The 20,939-nt window shown below is 41.3% G+C and overlaps 1 protein-coding gene across 1 annotated transcript in view; it reads right to left on the reverse strand.

The window, feature by feature from the left end:
- The window catches only part of LOC306705083 (rho GTPase-activating protein 26-like), a 74,941-nt gene that overhangs the window by 34,676 nt on the left and 19,326 nt on the right, over positions 1–20,939 (reverse strand). The window contains exons 2-6 of the mRNA XM_079171750.1: positions 6,315–6,410; positions 4,516–4,577; positions 4,258–4,329; positions 231–332; positions 33–143 (exon numbers count right to left, since the gene is read on the reverse strand). Coding sequence (XP_079027876.1) covers positions 33–143; positions 231–332; positions 4,258–4,329; positions 4,516–4,577; positions 6,315–6,410 — 443 coding nt within the window. The remainder of the gene's footprint in view (positions 1–32; positions 144–230; positions 333–4,257; positions 4,330–4,515; positions 4,578–6,314; positions 6,411–20,939) is intronic.

A 20,939-nucleotide genomic window follows, 5' to 3' on the forward strand; every position in this document is an offset into this window, starting at 1 on the left:
ATTTCACAAAAGACAAAAATCAAGTGTCTTACGGGCTCCACAAAGTCAAACATCTTCCTCTCTTGGACCTCCTGCACCTTGAAGACGTACTCCAGAGAGACCTCGTAGAAATGCTGCCGTACGTTATCTACCTGGTTGTCCGCCTACAAAAGAGGAAGGACATTAAGAAAAGTGACAGACTGACATTCATGGAGAAATATCACAGATGTAAACAACAGACACCATCTCACCTCATGTAGATGGGACTCCTTCTTTCTTGCCGAAAGGCTAAGGTGTTTCTCCAGAACTGCACAATACTTCTCTGTCTCTTTATCATACTTTTTTCTGGCTTCCTATAACAGATACAACAACAAAAAATTATATTTGGGTGACAGACAACTCAAAAGATGCACATCTTCTCTAATTCTCATCATATCAACATGGTCACTACAAGTAATTTGATCAGAGACTATTATCTGCAATCAACAATAGCCCTTGTGCAGATGGGACAAAAATGTTCAAGCTGTAAAGTAAACTTCACTATCTTCCATCCAATATGAGACTGTTCCTCCAGGGAGCACAGCTGCTTCTCAAACAACAGACTGCTTCATCAGAGCTGAAATCAAATGACATTACAGACGGACAGATGGATGGATGACAAACCAGGGACAGATCGAGCAGGGTGTGTACTTCCTGAGACTGCTGGGAGGAAATAGACTGAGAAAAGTTGAAAAATGTCCAAGAAGATCAAAACAAATATGAAGGAAAAAATACGCGTCAGATGTTTCTTTTCTGGCCATGTTCTTCTGGTCACGTTAGGATCAGGAAACGTTAATCTAATTAAATCCAGTTGAAGGGGGAGGTATGGATATTAGTAAAGGGAGACATAGAGCGAAACAAGAGGAGAGAAGCGGACAGAAAAAACAGAGGCGGGGCAGATCAGGGTTGGGGTCCCTCAGTTAGGAAAGGCCCTGTGGGTATTATTGCTGTACATTTGTCTCGGCCTGTAAACATTATTGCATTTATTTATCCCAAACTCATAACATGACCCTGGAGCTTCAGAAAGAAGCTCATAAACATGGGACATACTAACAGAATTCAGAATATCTGATCAAATGTTTTACCATGAAAAACGCTCACAATCATCTTATCAGGTAAAGGTTCATATGCGAGGCCATGCTGCTTCTCTACATCACTTTGAACTTAATATTTGGGTTTTTTCTGGCCTGTTGAATAAAACAAGCCGTGAAAAGACAGATTTTAGCTTTAGTTTTTAGCTTTTAACCGGTATTCTATTCTTACGCTTTATTCAGTTAAATCGATTAATAGAAAAAAATGAGAAAAATGATAGTTTGTAACCAGTATTCCACAACGCTATCAACAAGTTGCAATTCAAAGTTACAGACACACAAATTGTATCACTAAAGTGATCCATCACGCAATCTGTCTTGGACACCAGTGAGCCAAACTTCTGTTTACAATATATATATAACAATGAAATAATGTCACTCCTCTTGCAGTCACAAGTCAACAGCTTTTATTGCCAAGCCTGCTTCAACAACAAGACGAGTCGTCAGTGCCAGAGGGGCAACCGACAGCAGCAGCTGCAGAACACATCAGAGATGATGAACGCTCCTCGAAACAACAAGGCCTCTGTTTTAAGTCTGCTTCTTTGACTCTTTCATATTCACTGTGGAAATCATGTCCGACATGACTGCTGCTGCCGCCCCCTCCTGTCTGTCCCAACATTTTGACTATAAACACATTAAAATAGAAGGGATAGAAGATTGATTGTCTGATTTCCTTTGTGAAAGTAACGTCACAAATTAAATTAAAATACTAATTACACAACCAGTATTAATGTCATGTTTTCCATTAATCGTTTTTTTTTTTATATCTAGTAAAGTTAGGCGCATTTAAATTGGTTTAAATTACTTCCCTTCTCCGCCAGCAGGTGGCAACCTCCTCCCAGTGTGATGCTAACTGATGATTTACTTTTAAATAAATAAGTAAATGCCTTGGCACCAGATAAACTCCTCACAGCTACAATAAAGTTTTACTCAACACTCCACTTGCACCGTCATGTTCACAGTTACTAGGAGGTCCCGCTGACACATTAAACCAACATCGTCACTCCCTGTTTCTCCGAACAACACGTGACATGAAACTTCTGAAAACATTACATTAATTGGTATTTCTTTTTTTGTATAGTTTACCACAGTATCAAAGTTCACTAACAGAAAAATAAATATATTGTACTGTATTATTAATCGTGGCCTTGCATGGGGCTTAAAGTGACAGAAATAGTCTGATCCATTTATCAAACTGTGAATGTGTCAACTTAAACAAGTTGTTGTTAAAACTTACATTCACAGAAGGTTTGGAGACACACCAATGTGATACATAAATCATTCGTTTTGCTCATCTATGTGCGTTTACCTCGGCAATTCTCCACGATCAGACCCAATCCATGACACCTAGTTACACACTCCAACATCCTTGCAGCTGTAGCAGAAAGATCTCTATTGTTGTTTTTACACAAACAAGGGCCTTACATTACCGGCTCTATGTCCTTCACAAGGGTGCCAGCCTCATGATGGTTTTAAAAGTAGTGTTGTGCTAGTTATGCTTATGCTTGCAGGAAGTGAATTACTTTCTTAAGACTTTGTTTCTACCGCAGTTAATAAGATTGGGACCTAGACCCGAGATTCCTTTAAATGAACAGTTTAAAAACATGTTTCCAACTGTAATTCTCCAAAAACTCCTCTTGTGTCAGGACGAGGTGAAACTGTGCCGGGGCGAAGATGCTGTCAGTTCTTTTAGGGCTAAACTGGGATTAGCGCATCGCTCGCGGTGACCTAACTGTACAGATTATGCGTTCACTTCTTAATCTGGCCACCATGTACAATCAAACAATGACCTGAATTAAGGGGACGGCTTATGAGAGTATTCACCGATAACATGATAAATGCTGCATGAATCAGGGGAACCCCCGTGGCTGCCCATCTAGGTCTCATGGCTAATGCTAAGAGAGAGTGCAACGTGACCTGCTGTAAGGAGATTTGAACATCGAAACATGGCATATTTAAAACATGGGGCAAAGGAATTACCCAAACATGAACAGTATGATACTTATCCTTTAACCTGAGAAAGTTGTAGAATGTGTTGTGAAAAGTCTGAAGTGCAGTAAATTGTAATTAAAAAGTCAAATGAATGTAATATTTATACAGTAGAGTAAAGTTAACATGCTTCTGTTTACCTACTGGCTTACTTTATTTTATGTTCAATGTTTCCATAACCTCCTGTACAGTCAGTCAAGGTACGAGACGATTTACACACACGATAAGTCTAAGACAACACCGGCCGCGCCATGAGGGAGCCCTGCTGGCCTATGAGGACCCCCCCCCCCCCAGTGATTTATGGCAGGATTATATATTCCTCTAATCTCATATCCAGGTCATGCATTGGTGATTCAGACCTTGATTCACGGATAATCATGGGAGAGGAGGGAAGCTGTGAGACATGCAGTGAAAATGATGTATTGCGTATTTACACTATAGCTTATTAATACAAGCCTGTGGGCACTTTCTCATATTCTTGGTACACGGCCAATGTGTGGCTGTACTGTGACATCTGACTGAGATGGTGGACTTCACAATGAAGACTGAGCCAGTATATTGAACATTCCTATTGACACTCGAGGAAATACTGTACGTATCCTGCAGGAGAGGATCTCACTGGAACTTTAATATGTTCCAACAGTTTTAAAAAAGGCCAGCAGCTGCAGTAGAGGTAACTTTTTTCACGAGCTGCTGTGACCAAATAATTTCAAGGAAAATGAAAGAATAATGTCACTACAAACTTTTAGGGTAATTTACCCAGGTATATAGATGCAATTATTTGAAAATAAGATAAACGGTAGTAATGTCTAAAAAGTGCCGGTGATGTGGAGGTAATGTAGAGGTGCCAATGTTGCTGAGGCTGCACATTTTTCACTTGCCATCAAAGTGTCAAAGGTCGCACAAAACCACCTCCAGTGTGTTGAGCTCTTTAGCCATCGATATAAAAGAGAGTTCCAAAATCTACTACTGTGTGTTATTATCATCTTTATACTTTGAGTGGGTGGTGTTGTTGAGCTGCAGAAGCACTAAAAGGATTTTATTGATTTACTGATTTATGTTTCGCTGCCAGCTTGTCAATACTGATGCGCAGGACATGTGTAGCCAAAGTCCTTTCTGTCACCAGTCCTGTGGCCGTGCACTATCGCCCCCCCCTCACCTTGGCTGCGCTGATCTGTTCTTTCCTGAACCTCTCCAGAGGCATAATCAGCACATCGTTGGCATTTTCGATCTGGGGACAAACACACACAGGAATGACAAATGTTGAATGACTGACAATTTCTTAGCTTACAGGATTCTGTCCTGAGAAGATTTGATTAATATTTGCTGAGTAATGATAACCATTATACGCAAATTACAGTCCCCGTTCCCTCTCATTACCACCACAATATGTCAGACAGTTTGTAGGGTCACTCACCATACGTGTCCTCTCATCCTCCAGGTTCTGTAGGACTGTTGCAAACTCCTGCAGAGACTTGGCTGATGACAGACAGAGCGAGGCATAGAAGAAAAGAGATAACTATCATGAGAGACACACAAGTACAGGCAAACAGAAACAGGGAGAGTGTTTGAAGAGAGTTGGCACAAGTTGGCAGGGATAGAGCTCTTGGGCCTCTTACAAATGTTTCTAAACTCATGACACAGCAGAGTAATTAACTGGAAATGAAACATCAATTTACATGGTTAGCTTTACAGCTAGCACAGCTCAGTGCTTGTTTCCACACACACACACACACACACACACACACTTAAGTTCCTCTGACATAGTGAGTACACATACATACTGAGCACATGGAGCATGTGCACTGGCATGTACAAATCACATGCATATGCATTGAAGCCCAAGTTGAATCATGACAACACGCACTTACACTCACTCTGCACTTAAATATTAGACTTTAAGTTAAAGGATTTGGCTCTTGGAAGCAGAACCTCAGGACTATGCAAGGAATGCTTTGGATAAACAGTGCGATCCTTTAATGAAGCCCATGAAATGCATTCAAACCTTTCAGTAAGCTCAATCACACAGGCTTAATCAATCACATGGAATAGTAAAAATGTGATACTAAGAGAACAACAATAACATATAGACCCAGTAAAACTAACAGAGGCTATTTGTGGTTGTCTTTTTAACAAAAGATGTAGATATATTTGCAGTGAAATCATCACTGTATGAGAGAGAAGAAACAAGTTTTGACGCGAGTGCGACTATGAATATCCTTAAAACAACAGGGCTGTGGTGCAGCTGAGCAGCAAGCTGTTCAGGAAAGATAGCTAAGCTTAGTCAAACAACAGTAGTGGGTGGGTCGGCCCAGTGAGGAGCTGCAGCCTGCACCCACAGAGCCAGGCAGCATGGGAGGGTGCGGTGACTGCTGCATGTTTCAAAGCAGGCTGCTTGGACAGTGACAGAAAGAGCACCGCAAGGCCTGGGTGAGTTCATGGAATAAAGAATTTGGATCTGTAGGCCATTATTGTGCCAATTGTACACATTATTCTCATGTTTGTATGGGTCAGCATGACGTTTATGACACTGGTTGGCGAGGGGGGAGAAGTTATCTTCAGCCAAGAGCAACATTGAAAAAAAAAAAAAGGATATGTGCAACAAGCGAGAGCTGTGAAAATATGCCACTTCAAGAAGAGCATTTCATTTTATCATGAGGATAAGGCAACATCGGTATTGTAATCATGCCCGTATATCTTATGGAAATGAAGCTTGCATTGTGGAGAATGAGGAGAGATCAACACTATAAGCCTGATTGTCATCTGCACAACAGACGTGCCTGATGCCACTGGAAAAATCTACTTATTGATCATTAGCACATCACATAACAGACAACTCAAAGTAAAGAGTTAAGGATTAGGTTTTTGTACAATTTGACTGGCTTCAACTTCTACATTTTGTCAAATACAGAAGAAAGTTCATTTCCAGGTAGTGAAATAAATAACATTATATTGTAATATATGCTTTTAACATGTGAAATAATACTATTTATATAAGACAAACACTTTATTGGTGGCACAGATTCAGGACAGAGAGATCATTCTAGACCGATTGTTACGGCCTCCTGTAAAATAGCATTGAAAGCCGAGCTGTTCTTTAAATCAGTGCTAATGTTTCTGTTACTGTTGTGTTTCAACAACTAGAAATGACAAAGCACCGTCTATTTACAGGCTTCTCCTCTGGGAATATATTGGATTTCATATCAGCAAGCTCACCTATGCAGATCTCATCATCGGTCTCGGCGTCTCCAATACACTGGAATTTAAACTCGTTGAGCGAGTCAGCAAACTTCCTCTTGGCTGTTGACAGACCTGAGAGAATGGAGAGAAGAGAATAAGGGTCAGTTAGGTTTACTGATGTGTTGTATTACCAGTGAGGTCATTTAACCACATAAAGCATTGCATTCTTACTTTGGTTACCTGGCCTAAAAACACGCAATACGCCCATGGAAGAGAAGAGTTATGCAGTTAGTGAAAGTGAGAGAGAGGTTCAATGCAGACAGCTGGACACAGTGAGTGGATCCCCAGTGGTGTTAGTGATGAAGGTTGGCAGCTCCTACATTTGTGTGGAGGTTTGTGTGCGTGTGCCGGTGTGTGTGTGCGTGTGCTGAGAAGTGCAAAAAGTCCAACTGAAGTCACATTAGCCAAAGCGTGGCGGTGAAAAGCCTCGTACAGATGGATGCCTTTCAAATAATACATGAGGCGCTAAGAGCTCCTAGGAGACAGCATCACAGCGAGCTTCACTTCCCATCCATTCAAACTAAGGCAGGGTCCTCCACACAACAATATTTCCTGTTGCCGCTCTCAACCTTCTTGGAAACTGCATATTTTGAGGAACGAAAAACTGCACCCAACTCTTAAATGAGTCCCAAGTCCCCAGCAGGGATCTCCCTCTTTTCCAGAGAAGGGAGAACAGAAACTATGCAAAAATGTGTGCAGGCAAATGTGTATGGCAGAGGAGTCTCGTAAACTACTGATAGAACTTAAAATGAAGAGGAGGATGCAGAGAAATAAAGAGGGCAAGGAGAGAGAGGATATATCAAGAGCCTCATGGAAAGACAGATGGGAGTCAGGGAAAGGACAGTGAGTGTAGAGGGAGAAGACAGACAGAGTGGAATTGACCACGTTCATGTAAATCCCACACCATGCAAATATCTGTCTGTGTGTGTGTGTGTATGTGTGCATTTGGAAAAGATCTGCTGCAGCTTGCCAGTCGCTGAAATGAAACACAGACCGAGGAGCTTCTGCACGTGCTGCCAGAAACACACACAAACACACACAGTGGCACACACACCACTGTCTCTCTAGGGATAGGCTCAGTAAAACACAGTCACAGAGGCTCCGTAGCGTCAAAATAACTAAAGTATGACCGAACTGAGACCACATTCCGACCTTGGAGGATAAACTGTGGTTTCACGGTGCCGGTGTCCAGTAAAGAAAAAGAAATGCTTTAGTTCCTCCAGAAGTACCCCAACACACTGTACACGGTCACAATCCATGCAGCAATAGCAGTCTTAGGCTGTGACACACACACACACACAATAAAATGAAAACTATAACGTTGGAGAACAGAAACAACACAAGTGAAAATACAAAATACAAACAAAAAGGGCTGTGCTGGAAGTGATAAAATTCAACTATTATATATTTTGGAAGTTTCATTGATGCCAATTGGTTTCATTGTAAATAACTAAGTGTCATATTCAATCATACAAATCAGAAATCCCCCGTTTATTGAATGTTTTAGTTGAAACTTTATCTCAAACAGGTTTTAAATCTGACACAGTAACAAGTAGTGGACATGAATATTAAATTATAGAAATCAGTTTTCGCTCACTCGTGGCGTTGTTCCCCAAAGCTGAGCAACTGAAGATGTGTTGAGGTATAAGACAGCATGTTTTTAAAAGCATTGCACGGCTCTTTGAAGCCAGCAAAGCCCCCCCTGACAGCACATGGCAAAGTCATCTGTGAGATTCCAGCAGCGACTCAACAGACCGGCGAAGGCTCTGCAGACAGATCAGGATCTTACTGCACTTGTTAATAATTCATTGTGATTGTTTTCATGCAGGAAACAAATGAATTGGTTAACTGGTACAACAGTAAAGTGATAATCAACACTAAATCCTTTGAGTATTAATAAACACACGATTCTTAGGTTTGAAAAGATGGGAGTTATAGTTATGTTCAGGATTTGCGTGACCTTTCATTCTTAAAAGAAGCTAAATTACATCGTTATTTTAGCAAATGAGTCATTAAGTATGAAAGAGTATTACATTACTAACCGTATCAAAATGAAATGCCTGTTTGCTATCACACATTTGTATGCTATGTGTCCACCGAGCTACACAAAACCACACATCTTTCTCCACCGTCCTCCTTTCTCTTGCTCCTCTGTGCTCTATTTATTTCTGGCCTCCCTCTCCCGTCTGCCACTGACAGCTCCTCTCAGCACCTTGAGGGTGACACATGCTCGTCGTTGTTAATGTCTCAACTCTGGCTCCTGCCACACTCCACGTGCTCCCCTTCATGAACATCAAAACCAGCCACAGACACTTACACTTTGAGCCTTTCATACATTTTGTTCAGCCAACGGCAGCAGGTTTCAGTTGAACATTTTGTTTCTAATAACCACTACTGGCAGAGTTTCATAGCAGTTTCAACTGACATTCTTACACCCACCATTTGGTCAGGCCTCTTCTATCTACTTGTTGGGGTCTCTTTTATTACAGCTGTTTTGAGATCTAGTTGATTTTAGGATCAACTTACTGCTAATCAAGCTAGCCACAATGGGCTACTGTATTAGCTGTCTGTATTGCCAAAGCAACATCCTAAGTGACTGTGGAATTAAAGCTACAGTTGACACAACGTGTGACTTTTGATATTTTCTTTCTTCTTGACATGAAGCCCAATCTGTACTTTTGTGGAGCCAGTTTCCTTATTATTGTGTTTTTTAAATATGTTGCTTAAACTCTGGTTTATGGAATCTTAACATTACATTTTGATGTCCAATTCTGTTTTTGCAGTTTTACATCTGCTTCCAGTAAAAACCTCAAAAAAGGCAATCTGCTGTCTTCAACATTTATTGGACCTGTTTTTTTAGCTATCAGCACAGCTGTGCACCTATACGCATGATGAGGGCAGAGGATGTTTCCCAAAATGCCTTTTGATAAGCTACAGAGAGTCAATGTGAACTTTTGGGGGACTTTTTTTTCACACTTTCATAAAATATGTGTTGTTGTTCTCCGATCTATTGAGTCTGTTGTGACATGTATGTAGCTCTTGTCTGTGGTGAATTTCTTCCTGTATGACTTTTGAAGATTTGGAGAGAAGCTCCTCCTCTGATTCTGAGGAACTCACGACAAAATGTTTTGGGTGCTGATGTTTTACATAGACCCTGAATGCACTTAGGAGTTTATCGCTATTAAAACATCAACTTTGTCAACAAAGAACAACTGCTTTAGGGTCGATTTGTCCTTAAAACAGACAGAATTCATGCGCAACACAACAGAGATTGATGCTCCGATTGGTTTGATAGTCCGAGCTTTATCGTCTCTGCTGAAATGAAACTTCTATTAAATGAAAACTTACTTCTTGTTTTATGTGTTACCAGTTGTGGAGTACAGAAGTTAAAACATCCTTTTTTCAGTTTCTTCAAATACGCAACTTCAATTACTGATTACACATGTCTGGAAAACACCTCTCAAAACCGAGAGCATTAGAGCACATGACCGCCCCTAACAAGTGCTGACCTAGATTTTGTCAGTTCATAGTTGATCAGCTCAGTCATAGTGGACCAGTTTTCTTTAACTTCATCAAAAGAAAAAGTTCTTTAATATATCACGCCAAAACCTATGGGCTTGTTTAAACCGTCATAAATTTAAATGAACCTCAAGCAGAGCGTTACAATATTATGAAAACTGTTTAATAGACTCTGCCTGTTGGAGTATCTCCGAACCTCTAATGCTGGCAAAGGCACATTAGGTCAGACCATTATATATTTCATGGACCTTAACATTTACAGCACTCACCACAGTTTATACACCAGTAAAATAAGTATCCAAAAGGTTTACATTGGTTATTTAAATACAGTTAACACGTTCAAGAATGAAGTCATTAGGCGTTACAGTTGATTTGTATTTAGGTGAAAAGTCATGCTGGCGGGATCTGGGAGATGCGAGTTCCCTTTAGAAAATGGTCCAGCCGGCCTTCTCGAGAGGATCACACTTACAATTTTCTCATTTGTGACCGATGAGAAAAATATAAAAACATACCTTCATAGTAATTTATACATTTTGTTGTGGACATTAAAGGCTGAACGTTTGATTGCATCATAAGGCAAAAGTAACCGTAATATTTTGCATTGGGTGCAGAAACTATCATGAGTACATTAGTCGCAAACAAAATAATATGTTTTCAAAGTTGTATTCACACGCCACAAGTACCTTCACACAAACTAAATCCCCCGATGGCTTTGAAGTACGACTTTCTTCTCCTTTGGAACCAATGAGCTCAGGCGGCATTGCTCAAAACTGTGATGAAAAACAAACTCGCGAACATGTATTTGTGTTTAGCCGACTTGCCCGTGGAGGATGTTTCACTGTAGATTTTGGCAAACGACGTGATGACGTAATGTGAGAGGTTTTTTTTCTGGCTCGTCTTTGCAGATATATCATGCATGTCATATCGCTCCCCGTAGCTATGTTCTCCATAGATGCTGGCAACGGCAGCACACCTCGGACACACATGCAAATACGCACAAGTTCACACATCTGTACACACACACACACACACACACACACACACACACACACACACACACACACACACACACACACACACACACACACACACACACACACGTCCACTCAAAGCAGGGCTCTCAGCTCACTCAGACTATGTTTCTAAATCAAAAGCACATTGTTGGCCGATTGATTCTGTAAGATCTTGCCAACACAAATGAATTACTGCAATACAAAGAAAGAATTACATGCCACAGCTAGTACATTATCCAGAGAAGCTTTTGGGTAACGTCTACTTGCAGATGTAGCGAGCACTGGTGTCTTACCTTTTATGGTACTGCAGCTATTTCGTTGCAGTGATTCACAAGTTCCAGCCCCAGCTTAAAAGATGATTAACAAACGTGTAGATAGAAGGTACTACACACTACAACATACTACATCAAAAGTATATTGAAGGCTGGGTGAAGCGCCATATTATATCTGATGTGTGCATTTGAATGACACTAACTACAGCTGCCATGACAGTACGCAGTGATACTTCTGGCTAGATACCACAAGGGAAAGGTAAGACCTGTTAATATAGTACCTATTAGGGGCCTTTTAAGACTTTATTAAAGACAGTGGTCGCTGTCTGAACCCTTAGGTCATATGGCCGTTCCGACATTAGCTATTTTTGTCCAATTCTGCACAATTTAGACTATACACAGACATTCATTTATGTGCAGCGTTCATGTACCGGTACATAAACCACCAAACTGCGCCTGCTGCTACAGCAGCATTCCATCATTGGTATTGGTGCGTAGGTCTGTTGTCAAAGTGATAGAAATCAACCATTGGATTGAAAATATTTCAAATGTCTTGAATATGCAACATCAGATTTGCAGCTGAAGGGAAAAAAAAGCCACATTGTTGGGGTTTCCCCGATGCAAGACGCATGGATGATGCTATGCTGTCACAGCTCTTTTGTGGTCATGTGTCAATGTGTGTGTGTATGTGTGTGTGTGTGTCTGTCCATGTCCAGGCAGGAAGTACAGCTAAGGACAGTGAGTTTTAAAAATAAGTGGCCCTGTTGACACTAGCCTCTCTGTCCTCTTCCTTCACACTTGTACGACAGAATTCCCCCCATTCTTCTCCCGTTTCACTCCCATCCTGATCACATGACAAAGCCCAGTGCAGACGCATACAAACAAACACACTGAATGAAAACGTCGCTAAAAGAAGCCGTTAAGACAACAAATTCTTGTTACAGTCGAACTTATTTGGAAGAGAAAATGAAGGCGAACTGTAAAATTGTTATCCAAAACTATCTGTTGTATCGTTTTTTTTGGCTCTGCGTGGTAAAAACACATAGGCATATATACGGTGTTGAGATAACTGATAGGATTGCCACGGTTGCAATAATCAGATGAAAGTTGTGTCATGAAGTGGTTCATTCATCTAAATCCCAATGAACAGTGACGTCTGCATGGTCAGCTGGAACATGGAGGTACATGTGCTTTATTACTGACATGACATGTTGCAGTTTAGAGCAAAAGGGCCAAAGGTGGTCAGCATGGGGCAAACTAGTGATTTAGACTGCTGGTCACTCCTTACTGGCGTGTCAGACAGATCTCTCTTAAAGAGGGTTTACATGTCATGTGCATCAATACTGGTGAAGGGAATCCTGTCAGCCACTCACATGCTCTGTCTGCAACAATGCCATTTGATGGACAGTGGTTTGAATACTACTGGAATGAGGCTTCCTGCTCACAGGGAGGAAAAAACACACACACAGCACTGTAAGCTGCACAAAAGGAATCTGTAATTAACCACAACCATGCAGCAGCGCTGTACAACGGCTGCTATGTGTATTAACTCACAAACACACACATACACAGTCGAAAGAATGGGCCTGTGTGATATCAACAGGATATCCAGCAGTAGCTTGAACTCCTCAGTAGCTTTGTTCCACAAGCATGTGAATAGAAACCCTATTCATCAAGTGTGACACACACACACACACACACACACACACACACACACACCATGCTGTGGAGACAAAGACAGATTTCAGTCTCCACATCTAGTTCTTTACATGACACAGCAGCCAAGCGAGGAGAGGAATTTGTGTAGAGTCTGTATATTCATACTACACAATGCATTGGCACAAGTTATGCTGTCTCCTAAAATCTTGTGATTGAGCAGGATGTTACTTCCTAGACTGGCTATTTCATATCCAAGTGTCCAGATAAAAATGTATAGAGTGTTACTTATATGATCTTAAAGGAATAAACTGCACAGTGCTAGTATTGCGTTGTGGTTGCCATCATTCCAGGACCAGCAGAAAAATATGCTGTTTGAGTTGAATGTACATCCACATGTGGCTGCATAGTCGACTATCGCTCAGTATTTCACTCAGTTGATATAGATGTAACATTTCTCAGGACGGTTCCAGCTACAATGTGTTCCATGTTAGTTGACTTCCAGCCATGTGCGTGAGAAGAATTTATAATTAAGTTTTGTTTCTGCCCAAAAATGCTCATCATGTTGCATTATATGCAACACAACTATGTCCATTGTGCTGAATACTGAGTGTTTGATGGAATATTTGAAGCTGCACTAAATAAAATAAAAAAGTGCTTCCCATATAAGCCAAAAGGCGTTACATTCTTAATGCCATGTTTATTACATATTGTACGTTGGCTTCTCATCTCATTTTAACAGTCATATAAAAAGTATGAGTTTTGTACTCTCATCCTATAAAAGATATTTGGATCTACAGTTGGAGCCGTCACAATATCAGATTTGAATGCTTATGACATTATCTCAATAATAAAATAATAATAATGCCCTCAGTCAAATTCAAGTCTTTGTTTATTGAGCTTGTTGTCCGTTTCTTTGGTAAAGGTATTACACTAAAAATATGAATGTAGGAAGGTGGAGAGAGTCTGTAACCATAACTGTATATATATTATGTTTTAGGAGGCACTGGATCATTTACACTAAATTTTAATATCTGTATCATCAACGAGAATTAAACAAAATCTGGTAACAATTAGCCATTGTTCTCCAACTTCTAGTCTCATATGTAGTAAAATGGAGAGGAGGAGAGCAAGGCTGCAACACTAGCAGCCTGAGGAGGACACATCACAGAGTCCCATAAAGGAAAACTGGATTTTATTGGATTTTAACCCTTCACCTCTACCAGTAAAATCCCGTGAAATTGACCCAAATAGTTGACAGCCAACGACCTCACCCTTGGCCACACACTCTTGTTTTCTGTCTCTGTGCATGTGAACGAGAGAAAGGCAGAGAGACAGAGACGGAGAGGGAGGAACATATACACAGAAAGAGGGGATAACGCAAAGGTCAATACTGTCTGCTCAAATATCACGACTGTGGCATCCTGACAGCTTTAATCTGAAACAGCAATCGAATTGAAATTGTGTGAGTTTGAATCTAATGTAATCTCTGTTTAGCCTCTTTCCTTTCTCGACACTAAAGCAGGAGTGGCTCAAAGAAAAACAAAGACTGTTGTAAGTGAACATTGTCAAACATCGTGCATGAACCCTACAGTACACGTCCGGGCTTTCCTGTTTCCACAAGGTCAGTTTCTCATTCTGCTGGAAGGAAACACTACTTTCATGGCAACAACAAGCCCCAGAAACAGAGAAAGTGGGAGAGAGAGAGAGAAAAGGCGAGGAAGTGGAGATGGCTTCTTTCAGGCGTCGCCATGGTGAGTGCAGTTTGGGGGGGGGGGGGGGCAGAGGTTAAGGGTCACCCATCGTATGTCCACTCTGCTCAGTCAGGTTTACGGGAAGCAGACCGGGCTGGTCCACATTGACGCACAATACACCGTGTCATCGCTCTGCTTGATGCCCACAGTGGAGAAAATACGGGTGATTAAGGTCAAATGTGGCCGTGAATGTAGATCCTGTTACAGATCCACACTTCAGATTAATTATCCGCCTGTAATACGATCCACCAACACAGCTGGAGAACAGTAGAAAAAGAAAGAAGCTCACCACTGCCCAGTAAACATTATGTCTATACCATCTAATACCGTGTCAGGCAGTTGTTGCGGGCTGTGTGAAGTGGGTTAATGCTTAAGAGGTTAAAGGTGGTTTATTAAAATCATTCACAAAGTCATTTTATGGTTGATTCAAAAAATGTTTCCCAACACCACACAAACAAGAAAGTCCAATTTAAAATGTTTTCTTATAGCAAAAAAGAGAAATCATATCCAAGACCGTTAGTTTGAGTTGGATGCAACAGCAGTAACGTCACTTCGGTGATTGAAAGAAAGAGAAATGGGGGGAGAGAGAGGAAAAACAGCTCAGAGTTATATTTTATCTCATCACCTTCCAAAGGCGAAGCTGGCTGCCTGCACAGTAGATATGTCATCAGGACAAGCTGCTGCCAACATGCCCGAGACAACCTCCAGGCTGTGGCTAACTCGTCACATAAACATCCCTGTACACACACACACATACGTATATATCCAGACCACCTGGGTTACAATAGATGTGTTATTTTTTAATACCGTATATCATCTTACCAATATATTAGAAAGTTGTATAGAAAATGGCTGATGGCACTAGAAGAACAGTCTAAGAATCGTCAAAGTTATTACAATTCACTCTAATATACATGAATGTCTGTACAAAATTCCATTGTTGTCCAGACATTTCACTCAGAAGCGGACAGGAGAAAATCTGAAGATCGCCAAAGTCACTAGGATTCATCCTCTGGGAACCATGAATGTCTGTACAAAATTCCATTGCAATCCATCCAATAGTTGTCGAGACATTTCCCTCAGAAGCGGACATGTTAAAGCTCATGGTTGCAACAGGAGAAAATCTGAAGATCGCCACTTAGATTCATCTTCTGGGAACCATGAATGTCTGTACAAAATTTCACCAAAGTGGTCGATTGACCGACTGACTGGCATTGCCACACCGCAAGCACGGCTAAAATTAATTTTAGTGATTGCTGGTCAAAAGAGATGGACTACATGGCAGCACTGCCTGAAACATAATGACGGAATTGTTGCTAATAAAACTGCTAAAAGTAGTGCTGAAACATTAGTCACTTATTTGATATCTTTGTGATGACGACGTGCAAGGGACAATGCATTAGATTGTATACAGGAATTAACAGGAATTCTTCAAGTTTTATATTCACAAAAACAAAAGGTAACGTACTGGAGATCATTTCCATACTCCGAATGCGTACAGTATGTAAATCTATGGGAAGGTTCAAGGTGATTTCAGATACAGAACAGCCTTTTATTGGCTACATAGCTCCACTTCCTATGACCAGCATGGTGCCCATGGACGTGTGCTGCAGGGCAATCCGAAAAAATACTCCAACTCTTCCACTATAGCTGTCTCAGAAGACAAAATGTAAAAAGACACATCTGTGCACACACACACACACACACACGCTCGGTTTCTAAATACCTCTCAATCACGCACTAATTGCCGCCACTTGTATAAATATTCCGGCCGGTGGTTGACACACAGACCCCCCACCAACCAAATGCCAGCCATTCACTCTCAGTTGTATTTATAACACACGTTTAATCACAGATGGCAATGAAGAAGGAAATGAAGAAATATTAAAGCCCCAATTTATCACTTAAATCTGAAAACCAGTTTAAAATATGTGTCCACATTTGAAAACAGTGAATGCAACCATACAACTGTTAGCGTTCCAGTACATTAAGTAACGTTTATGTCATTTGTTTTAGTGAACTGGATCAAGCACAAAGTCCTTGATTGGGGTTCTTCAGCTTAGATCTTCAAATTTGTATAAACCTTTCAATTTGATAAATCCTAAAAGATGTTTAACGTGGTGCCAAATATGTTTCGTTTATATGTCCAAGACCATGAACAGATTACGAACATTCGTTTTTATATTTACTAGGATAATGTTGTGAAAACCTTTGTGTGTTTGCCAGCAGTGCTCTGTGGACCATAAACATCGCTAAGCTGTGATGGAACTCCCTCGCATGTGGGAGTCATGACAGTAAACACACACAAACACACACAAACACACACACACACACACACACACACACACACTCACACACAGAGGCACTAACAGGGGCACACACTGGTCCGCATTTGGAACCACTTATAAAAGCAAACATGGGCCAACACATGACACAGCACTGGGGTTGACAAAGCAGACACACTGGAAACACTCCCTTTGTCTGTCTCAGCAGATGGCTTTCATCACGTCTGAATGTGTCAGTGCAGCAACTGAAAGGACAAGTGTTTGTGTGTACAAGAGTGTGTGTGTGTGTGTGTGTGTGTGTGTGTACTGTAAAAGTTCACTGTAATGCACCGAGGAACAGTCAGGACCTTTTAACTTCTCCCCATACAGTAGGTCCGACCTTTATACGGAGCTAAACAATCTAAGAACAACACACACACACACACACGCACACACCCCGCTTGCTTCTTCATTCCTGTTGAATGAGTGTCAAACTGCCCATCCCATGGAGGAATCCCTTGGAAGAAAAGCACAGAAAAACAAGATGAAATCCAGCTTTGTGCTAGTTTATGATAGCTTTTTTCTTTGCCCTGTTATCGTACTTTGCTCATCAGAAAGTGGCCGAATGGTGCTCGGAGGCCAACAAAGTGATTAACAATGGCTAAATGAAGCCTGGCAACAAAAAGAAGCGAACAATGACACGCGGAGTCCCGACTAGAATGAACTGAGAGCGCGGTGGTGGAGAGCCGGGGGGGAAGAAAAGAGGAAGAAAGTCATATAGTTTTAGTGAGGGACGGAGGAAACTGAGCTGAGGAACAGCTGTGAAGAAGAGAGAGATGTTTCTGGCTGTGGAATAAAAAAATATATTTAAGGGGGGGGGGGGGGGGGGGGCATGTTAAGAAAAGGGAAGCATGGAGGGAATTAGAAAAGATTTACAGATATTGATGATGGTTCGCTCAAACAGTTTTGTTTCCCCCAAAAACAGCCTAAAATGAAAAGACAATTTACAATTATATAAAATGAGAAAAGCAGCATATTCTCATATTTCAGAACCGACAAATGACACTGTTGCAGTTGATTGTATATCTGAATTGTGTCCAAGCGTTCAAATAACTAATCGTTTCAGCACTATGTTGAAATCATTTCTGCCTTTAAAATCCAGCATTGGTCGTGAATGTCAGCTGTTAGTATCTTGACCGAGACGATGACACATTGAGCATCCAAACACTCGCCAGTGTCTGTGGCTCAAATGACATTACCGACTGTATAATTGTATAATTGGCTCTTAACGGTTGGAAATGATCTGTGTAGCTCTGGGACTAAAGAGAGAGAAACACTGTACATCATTGAGGCTTTCACGTCCTCCCTCCTCTTGTCCTGGGCCACATAGCTGTCGTATCCTAGCAACAGGCATAAAGAAGCCAGGCCACGACAAGGAGCAGGAAGTTCAGTATCTGTCTGTTACTCTCATACAGTATATATATATATATATATATCTCTGTCTACATCTGTCATCTTTATTTATTTCTCTCATTCTTTTTTTATTTTACACTTTTTTAATGCTCTGTCACTCTCCCCCCTCTCCTCTCTCCCTCCCTCCCTCCCTCCCTCTCTGTAACCCTCTTTCAACCTCTCTCCTGCTCTGATTCTGGCACTGCCACGCCTGTTGCTGACACAGCGAACAGAGACAAGCGGGGAGGTTTTCCTCCCTCTCTTTTTTTTTGTTGAAAAAAAAGGGGCTTCTGTGGGGTGAAATCATCCGGTGAAACGCCGGCTGCTGCTGGAAAAATCCACAGCAGGAATGTGGGACAATCTGACTTGGAATCCAAGCCGAGGACACAGACCCAGAAATGCCCTGCTCTGGCTAGAAACTGACCTCATAATTTAAAGGAAAACAGCAAGTTTTTTGGCCTGTTTTATAACATTCTTGTAAAGTGAGGAGAACTGAGACACCACAAGTATCCATGTGTACCCAGTAGCATTTCCTCTAGAGCTGTATTTGTAATGTTGAGATAGTCCGCCACAGGCATTAGAATAAAAAGAGGGGAAGATTTAATGGAAAGTAAATTCAAATCATTCATATGTTATCAGTTTCAGGTGAGCAACCACAATAGCATGTGTACGGACTGTGGACGGACTTTAGGCTGCACACAGTCACAACTTATGTCACTTTGAGGTTTTATGAAACCTCTGTTGTCTATATTAAATACTCTATGTAAAGTCTTCTTATCTCGTCACAGATAAACTTACTTGAGCTGAAAGTCAATGAATGGATTTCGTCAAATCAACAGAAAATTAATCAGCAACTATTTTGATATTCACACATTAAAAAAAACATTACTTTAAGCTTCTCATTTTAAGTGCCCACTGCTTGTCTCTGTCATTTTTTATAGGCGACTGAATATTTTGGGGTTTAGTTTGTAACTTTTCCCTATTTCTATAGAACAAACCGTTACCAAATAATCAAGACAAAATGAATGGTCGCTTGATTGCTAATGACAATGATATTTTATGCAGTGCTTAAAATGACCAGTGGTCCAATACTTCCCAAAACCACTCATCATCTAACAGCATTCCCCGATGTGATGACCATGTCTGAGCCCAGGCGTCCGCTCCAAAACAGGAAATGTAAGAGAATATACGACCTTCCCTTTACCCAGAGGCCACTGATGGCAGGTGAGAGAACATGGGATGCTAGCAGAAACACGCCAAGATACAGACACACACTGTGCATACACCATCAGAGACGAAGTGTGAGAAGGAAACAAGAGCCAGAGGATGACAGACTAGATTTCCTTCTGTTGTGGCTTGTTGTAGCTGTTCGGAGCTGCCTGGGAGACTCTTGTTGTCCCACTTGAGGTCATTACTGGTACAAGACAAACCAAATGCCATTCCAACACAAACAGTGGAAAAAGAACATTCTGTCTTTATGTCAAGAGGTTGTGAATAAATCATACTAAAAAAACAATGCCGAGGCAACTTTGTTCACACTTTTTTCCGCCAGCTTTGCCCAAAAAACTGTCTCATCAGAATGCAGTGTTCTCAAATGATGAACCAACTACTTGCATCTCGGCTTGTAGATAAGCGTCTCATGCAAACAGCTCAACGCAGCGTTCAAGCAGCATTTAACAGTATAAAAAGGACTGTTGAGCACATGATGGATCTGACCAGTATGGCCAGAGTGATGATTGGAGAAAGAGAGAGGCTGGAAACCACACTAACCAGATTAGAGCCAGTCTCCAAATAGCCTTTCGTCCACTTCCACCCCTATGGCCGACACAAACCTGACCTCTGTTCCAGACGGCAACGCAAACATCCAGCAAAACACTGCTGAGAGCTTAACCTTGTAAGCTCGCTTATACTACGGGCATCGTTTGCTACTAGTTACTTAGCTGAATTGCATTCAATAATGGACTTAACAATTTTAGATTTGTGAGTTGGCGAAAACTTTTTTACAGAGCGTTTTTCCAATGGATTTATCTTTAAATGTCTGTACATCAACAATTCACCACCGGTCTCGATAACTCAACAATTACGTAATTCAACACGGTTCTAAAGCGGCTAGTTGTATGAGGAATGAACAACCAGACAATCTGACTGTTCTGTTGGTTCCTGCATTGGTAAATAAAAAGTACAGGAAGATGTCAAGTTTCAATGAAGGCCTCAAACACCGTTGAAATCTGATGACCTACTCAGAAAATGTTGTTGCAGCATTGACCTACATAAGTGGAATACAACTATAATAGCTATTATGTCTGCCATGACATGTCTTAAAGACATTGTTAATGGAGTAGGCGATCCTTTAGATGCTATCCTTTAGATGCCAGCTCTTCAGCGTGGCAACTTTCCTTCTATGGACGCCAACTTCGCGCGCAACCGAATGCTTGGATGAAATGCCAGTGAATTAGCTGCCAACATGCTGTCTGAGTGCCAGTGCTGACTCTGTATTGAAGATGTTCTGTAAAGATGCCAGTCTTCTCCGTCTACGATCACACAGGGCAGGACAGCAGCTGTGAACACGGTTTCAGTGCGACATCAACCAGGAAATAAATCAGCGGTCTCTAACAGGATTGGCTGAAATCCTCCCTGACCTCATTCCTCCAACTCTTCAGGAACGGACAGA

The sequence above is a fragment of the Pholis gunnellus genome (assembly GCF_910591455.1).
Source record: "Pholis gunnellus genome assembly, chromosome: 13".
NCBI classification, from domain to species: domain Eukaryota; kingdom Metazoa; phylum Chordata; class Actinopteri; order Perciformes; family Pholidae; genus Pholis; species Pholis gunnellus.